The 7970-nt window shown below is 42.9% G+C and overlaps 1 protein-coding gene across 1 annotated transcript in view; it reads right to left on the reverse strand.

Annotated features, from left to right (window-relative positions):
- Window positions 1-7456, reverse strand: part of LOC103372836 (serine/threonine-protein kinase 35-like) — an 18481-nt gene extending 11025 nt beyond the window's left edge. Inside the window, exons 1-2 of the mRNA XM_008302579.1 lie at window positions 6777-7456; window positions 4764-5505 (exon numbers count right to left, since the gene is read on the reverse strand). Of these exons, the coding sequence (XP_008300801.1) occupies window positions 4787-5505; window positions 6777-7257 (1200 nt within the window). The 5' untranslated portion in view covers window positions 7258-7456 and the 3' untranslated portion in view covers window positions 4764-4786. The remainder of the gene's footprint in view (window positions 1-4763; window positions 5506-6776) is intronic.
- Between the last annotated feature and the right edge of the window lie 514 nt (window positions 7457-7970).

Genomic DNA, 7970 nt, shown 5'->3' on the forward strand with positions numbered 1-7970 from the left:
AGCCAGCCAACACAGATGAAGCTGTGCCACTACATGTTAGAAATAAACCAAAGTGAACATTGTAACTCTGCAACACTCCCAATTAAATCTGGGCTTCACTGCACTAACATGGACTACACCTGTGGATTATTCATTGCTTGTTGGCTGACTTATATTTAAATAGGTTTAACTATTTGGTCTTTTTCTTACTTATATAGGTCCATTCATTAGTGTTGTTTGGCAAAAAGTTCCACAAAATCACCTTTACCTAAAAAAAAAAACCTTGTCCAGAGTGTGTCTATTGTATATGAGCCTATTTGTATCTCATGCATGTCGTGCTTAACATTTGCAAACAACAATCTCTCATGAAGTTATGATCGGAAGCACTTCATTCAAACAAGGCTCACCTAACTAATGGTATCCGACAACACTGGACAACACGATGTGCTGCCCGTTTATTATCATACCCTCGGTCCAGGATGGAATTATGACGATATCTGGGATGATCCAATAAGTGGGCTTCAAGACAGCGGTGAGTCTGGGTGTGAAAACTAGACTATGTACTGGACCAGCACCATCTACATGAGGACTAACTTATCATGATTAACTAGTTCAGTTCTCAGACGACATGCTCTGCAACAATGCGATTCTCTTTGATGTGCCCTGATTAACGTCAGACGGTGTGTGAATAAGTCAGTGATCAGATCTCAGGTGAGCAGGTCATTGACAAACAAACAAACATGTTGCCTTCCGGTGCTGACCGACGCTTGGCCCGTGAGCCGTAACACTCGGCTGACTGTGACTTTAAACGGGCAAAAGTTTTTCCTGGAATCAATTTTGGGGAATTTCGTTCCGACAAAAACCAGAATTATGACATTATTCTGTAACAATAAACAGGCTGAACGCAGCAACGGCCCAACAAGCTGTGGTTTGGTGAAGACACTGACGAGAAATCTGATTTTTTTACTACAAATTATTTTTTTCCCAATTTTTGAAAAGTATTCTACATGGTTTGTTTTGTATTATTACTGCAGCATTCACCTACATGTGTTTCAGAAAATATCACTAGTTGATTTCAATGTACTATAAACACAAATTATTTGATATACATTTGCGCATTCTGAATCAATGGCGTGATGAGAAATAACAGTGCATATTTTGGGTTTCCACTGTTAATAGCTCCTGAGAATGTGGTTCAAAAAATATGTTGAAAAAAAAAATCTATCTCTGACAGTATTTGACGTATCCAGCTAAATTTCCACAAATATATTTAGAAATATCTATATTTTACTCTATTAAAAATTAAGACAAATCTAAGGTGGTCGAGCAAGAACTGTTGTAAAAATGTAACTATTTGAGATGGAATGACCCATATGTGAATATACCTGCTCATTTCAACTCACTGAAGTCATTAACACACTTACAAAACAAATATATGGCTCAGTATAGGGAACGAGCAGGGAGCTGTGTGGGGGGAGGCAGAAATGATGAACGGGACGTGTTTGTGGTGGGGAGTTTCAGCAGACTGAAAGCAGAGCCGTAGACGGGTGGTCAGCTGTGTTTGCAGCTCCTACCCACACCCTGCTCCCCATCCCCCTCCCAGAACAGGCACATGATGTAACAGCAAACAAAGGCAAATGGTGTCATACAATGTCCTACGAAAGAAAAAAAAAAGAACAGGACTCTGTTAGCTGACTTGAGGAACAAGTAGCACACCCATCATATGTAGAACCCATGCACAAGGGGACAATACATGCTCATTTGCTCTATAAAACACTATGGCCCCAGGGGTCAAGGGGTGGCTGGGGCTTTGAGCAATGTCCTGGTTAGCTCCAGGCCCTGCTGTTACTAAATACTGTATGTGCTCTGGGGAGGACACCAACAGCAGCCCCACCCACCCTCTCTTTACCATTCACTTGCACACATAAATTCCAAGGAAGATGTCGCAACACCTCACACATCAAATGTTATTTACTGCAACTGTTGTCTACAAGTGTTACCACAACTGGGTAGGAATGTCCTGATCAAAATGTTATGCCTGGATCAGAGTCATATAATCCAACACCATTTTCCTAGATAATACACACTTCAAGTACATTAAAGTTACTAAAATCAATCCAGTGTGCATACTTGACAACTAAGAACCTCATTAACAACAAAATTGCATTTTAGCATCCAAGCTGTTCCTTAATGCTACCAGGTGGTCCCAAACCTTGTTGTAAATCTCAAAAAGTGCACCGTCTGACATGTAGTGTCAAGAGGGTTGGGCACACTGTGGCTCCACAGCACAGCAAAAACCTGTAGTCTCAGCATGTCAGAAAATGTGTTGTAGATTAGCTGTCATAAGATTTATCGTTTGATACGGTCACATCGCGAGGAGGCAGGATCTTTGACTCCAGGGAGCACTGTGTTAAGCATTGTGGGAGTTTAGTGATAAAGACTTGTGTGATGCTTTCTGGTCCCTGGCCAGAGGTCATGTGTTTATGACAGGCCAGGGTCGACTAGCACAGCATTCCTATCCTATCCCAGTGTCATTTGTAATAGCTCAACCTTTGCGGCCTATATCATGTGTTCACTGACAACATTTCTGAGTATAGCAGAATTTAGTACTTTTAATTACTGACATTACTTTGTAGATATCGGTTTTCAATATGGCATGAAAGAGTGTACTTTGTAAATTCTTGTCAAAAAAGCCAAATAATAATAATGACCATAGTTCAATGTTGAAAAGCAATATAAGGAGAAACCTTGAGTGAATATTTTTTATAGGAATTGTACTGTAGCTCTGGATGTAAACACTGCAATGCCAAAACAACTACATCTTAGTCATGTCACACACTGCCCTCAGAAAGACATAAGTCTTTCAGAAATGGTATGTCAGAGCATCATACAAGACAACAGAATGATTCTTTCGCCTTCAGACCCATGGATTTTTAAATACACCACAGATGTTTCTAAATAAATGTACAGTGTACCAGTGTTCCAGAAATAGCAGTAGTGTAGTGATGGGACACTGATAATTAATTAGTAATGTTGAAGATGCACTGAAAACAATAATGTGAATTACAGAGAAGAGAGAAACTACCATCATTCATGGTTTTGGAGTGCATGTGCACGCACAGGCCAATATGTGGAAGCAGCTCTATTCATACTTAAACAGAGCCGCGGCAGTCTGCTGCAGGGCCAGTGGCATTTCCCCGCACAGAAAACACAGAAAAACACACAAGGAAACAGGAGCTGCTTACAGATGAAGCTGTGGCACTGAATCTGTGTGCCAGGCACAGTGTGTAAACATAACATGGGATTTCTGGAGAATCAAGGACTCTGTGCTGTGTTTGGGCTCTGTCGATGAAAGCATGCACAAACAAAGCTCCTCGGAAGACTATCAGTGACTACTTTAATTAAAACTCTTAACGATGACTAAAAAAAGTTGTGGATGACCGAGAATCTCCTCAGCACAGCTTGTTTTCCTGGCACATGCGTAGTTCACGTGCATGGCGTGCAGACAGTCTGCAAGGTCACTGAATTTGGGCTGCACATGGATTGTATGCACAGACTCTCACAGACTTAAGTGGATGATGACGTCTATGTACCCATCAGGACGCAGAGAGCATAAACTGGCCTATATCTGAAATCTAGAATAAAACAGTTTAATTTAATGTTTTGTCCCAGTTTGAAACATTCAGGTTGAGTGTAAACCGGCACACTTTAAGCTGGAGTGAATAGTGGCTGTCCCACACAGAGGGAAGACATGATTGTAAATATGGGGTTACTATGCACAGACACAGTGTCTGCCTGAACCACTCATAGTGTTGCATTTGGTTTCACATGTGAAACATGTCAGAAAAAGCTGAGTACTTAATAAAAAAAGAAAGCTTGAAAGAGGTCAAACGACTAAAAAAGTTTCTGGAACATTAGGAGATAAAGAATTTATGCGGAAACTGTGGAATCAGATGTCTGCCAATGTAAGCCAACTAACTTCTTCAATATTAAACAAAAATACTAATTTGAAAAGCAAAAAGAATCTCAAAAGTAAAATACATTACTTGCAAACAAGTTATGTCCTTTTGCTTACAGTTCCTGCTGGTTCTTACATGGATCAGACCTGTAGCTTCACTCTCAGTTCTATGATTTCCCTGTCAGCTCTCGTGTTTGCACTGCTTGACCTCTTGTGTGGGTGCTGTCTTTCTTTCAGCTTTACATTGCGTAGATCATGCTACATAAAGTGTACAGTATGTCAGCATACTAAGACTCACTCCAGTGAAGGCTGTGAAACAGTAGGGTACTGTCCTGCCACAGCATGTTTGCATGTATGTATTCTGACAGTTCCTCCAGAGCCCTGCAGACCAGCAGAAGGCTCTCAGTGTAAGCTGTCATCAAAGAGGGATTATACAGCAAACCAACATGATCCGAACACACACAGCAGATCGACTAAAAATATTTAGTACTTTCACCAAATCCACAGTAAACTCTCAGCCTAAAACTTGATAAACTAAGCTATGGCGGTACCAAAACAACCAAACTGTCTCAGGCCAATGGCTGACCTGAAGTCACTTCAACTGCATAGCTCTACTCAAAGACATTCGCTACCAATATAGGATGCATGTTTCAGATTTGTGTCTAGTTCAATAAAGGTGACTCTATCCATCTTTTTTTTTAAGACATAATAAATAAGACATAGTCGAGAAAAACAGTACTGGCAGGTAGAGAGAGATGGGCAAGGAAGGGAACACAGACAGCACACAAAATGGGTCACGGATAGATGAAAAGAAAAGGTTAAGTACCTGTATAACAGTCTGGTTGAGGGTCATGTTACGTACATAACCTGGTCCATTCTGGCCTGCAACTCGAAAGCATCAGGCCGGTCCTGAGGGTTGACAGCAAGCATGTCTTGAAGAAGTTTCCTAACTTCATCCGACATGCACGACCTGCGTTTCAATGGGATGTTCAGTACCATCTTTGGATTCTCTAGCAGTGCTTCACCCACTGGTACAATGTCCGCTCCCTGTCTCACGTATGTTCCAAGCAGCTCCCGCTTAGACTCTGCATCAATGAAAGTAATTCTCTCCAACATAGCCCAGATGATGATACCCAGAGCAAATATGTCAGCTTTGGCTGTGTAGTGGCCCTCCCACACCTCTGGAGCCATATAGAAGTCTGAGCCACACGCAGATGACAGCCAGTACTTGTTGAGGTTGACGTTTTTATTCTTGTCTTCTCCCTCTTTGCCCTCGCTGGCATTTCCTAAACCAGCGCAAACTTTACTCAGGCCAAAGTCAGCCACCTTGAGAACCGGAGTGCCTGACTTCTCTGAAATAAGGATGTTGTCTGGTTTGAGGTCTCTGTGCACAATGTTGTTTTCGTGCAGGAAAGCAACGGCGCTCGTGAGCTGGAGCATGAAACTGCTGTTAGTTTGTGGGTCGGGCCGTCGAGACAGGATGAACTGGTTGAGGTCCCCTCCTTCACAGAACTCCATGACGAACCACAGGTAACACGGCTCCTCTGGAGGACTGAGCACTCTCTCACCTGCAGGGGCAACACATCAGTCAGTCACACACTGATGCAATGACATACAGTTATTCCAACAAGATAGATTTGGCAAAAACAAAGATAGGTGGTAAGTCTGTCGCCTAAAAATCTCATTGAAGGCGATTATTAAAGGGCGTTTATTAAAACGTTGCATGTGGGTGGTAATTACTGATTTACGACAGACTTTGTGGCACCAGTTGAGAGCACTGCTTACATGCTATGACATGTATTGCAGATCACAAATAACAACCAATGTGTCAAAATGACTTGAAGGGTAGCAGACGAAGACAGAGGCATTCACAAATTATAGACTGCCCCCTTATGTTACTAGAACCACTCCAAAGAGATCATTGACTGAGATGCATTTTTCAAAAGCTTTTTGAATAGATCAAGAGCCGCTACTACCGAGAAGTGCCATTGGTACACAGCTGGACACTGATAAAACAAGAAATCATTGATAGGTTGCAGTGACACAGCTAAATCACTGAACTTCACAACACTGCCTTGATGTGTTTAAAGAAAACAACACCCGGACTGGATCAGCACAAGAGAGTCAGCACAACACATAAAGACAGGCTTTACAAAAAAAAAGCTAAACCTTTGTCAATATGTGTGTGTGTGTGTGGATTTGGCAAAAGTGGCAGCATTGTCAGAGGAATGTGAAAAGTACCTATTTGAACACAGCCAACCAGACAGACTCCATTTTAGTGAGTCTGCCCCCAGGAGCTCCCTGACTAAAACCTACCCATCCCCCAGCGAGCCTGTGTCATGGCGACAACTATTCTGCTCTAAATAACATTTAAAGACAAAGCTACTCCTACGAAACTAAACCTCACGATCCAACAGCAGTATTTTTGGATCACTAAGTCTTTGCTACAGGCTAACACAGCGCATGACAAGACAAAAAGAGAAAGCAGCAGGACTAAACATCCTCCTCTGGGTTAGCTAAAATACGTGATTTCACTAGTAGAAGAAGGATGGATGATGTGAAGAGAAACTACGCATTAACCTGTATCATAAACTGTTGTCTACCTTATGAGAAAATTACACTAAACAATCAGGCGGTTTAAAATGACATTGTGTATATTTGATAACCACAACCGATTATTAAAACACCAGACGAGTGCGTTACTTGTCGAGGGTTGTTTTTAAATTATTAATATCTGGCATTAACTAAAACCAAAAAAGCTCTTACTCACTCTGATTGTGCTAAAGTGACTCAGCTCAAACAGCTAAGAGGAAGAGCTAGTCGCGCGAGCCTCGCTCACCTTTCAGCGAAGTTTCCACCAGGCGCAGGTACTGTTTGGACCGTTTATTTCCGTGGCTCATTTTCTGGGCCATACCGTTCCTCTGTAGCACACATTCTTCCAGCTGCACCACATTTTCATGCCGTTTCTCCAGACTTGCCAGCGCCCAGAACTCCTGCAGGGCGAGCTCCACGTTTTCCGGTGCGTCGCATCGCAGTTTCTTCACGGCAACTTTGGCCCCCGACCTCCGGGCCACAGCCTCGTACACCACGCCGTACGTGCCCCTTCCCACCTCCCGCAGCAGGCTGTAGCGGGGCGCCCGGACCCTCCGCTCCATGCTGCTCTGCTTGAACAGACCGATGTTCTCCTCCATGTCATGGTCTCCTTCCGTGTTTCCCACGTTCAGACACCGCAGCACGCCGGACTCGTCGGCTCGTGCACCAGGGTAGGCTCGCGCGCTCCTCGTGCGTCTCCGCCAGTTGTCACCGCCAGCTGCGTCCATCCGGCCCCCCGTGAACCCTCCACCGGCTACACGTTCAGCAGAAACGGTGACATGCTGTCAGCCGGCGGCGTCCACGCCATTCCTCTCTCTCATTTATCCAAAGGGAGAATGTGAGGAGCTGAGCAAGAGGCGCTGGAGTGGGAGGAGGTATGAATGAGCAAAAGGCTGCTGCTGTGTCAGAGAGTGTCCGCTCAACATTTTCAAAAAAAAAAAAAAGAAGTATGCTGTCACTTGTTAAATTAATATAATAAATGGGATTAAATACAAATCTGGTGTACTGTAAAGAAAACTAATGTTTGTGCTTTTAAGTTAGAAATATGACAAATGTAGCGTCTTAGCAATGAAGTGTGAGGTAATAAACTGTCAAATCAAGGTTGTTGTCATCATCTATCAGAGGTATTTAGCCTGTCTGATGGTTGTCTTCAGTAAAAAAAAAAAAAGACACTAAATTAACTGTGGTCAGATGGGAAACACAAAACTCAGACGTCTCAGTGGCATTACAGTGTGTGATATACTAATTAATGTTGAAAAACTACCGACTGCTCTTTTAAAGCATCATAGTACTTTCGATTAATTTCCAATGTGGCGTATTTTTACTATGATTTTTCTGTTTGGTCAGCACCAGTTTGGCTTTCTTTGTATTTGTTAGCGACATTTAGTATTTTTATTTCGGAAGGCAGCAGCACACCACTGCCGGTCTGTTGCGGCCGCTT

This window comes from Stegastes partitus, unplaced genomic scaffold (assembly GCF_000690725.1).
Source record: "Stegastes partitus isolate 25-593 unplaced genomic scaffold, Stegastes_partitus-1.0.2 Scaffold1841, whole genome shotgun sequence".
NCBI classification, from domain to species: domain Eukaryota; kingdom Metazoa; phylum Chordata; class Actinopteri; family Pomacentridae; genus Stegastes; species Stegastes partitus.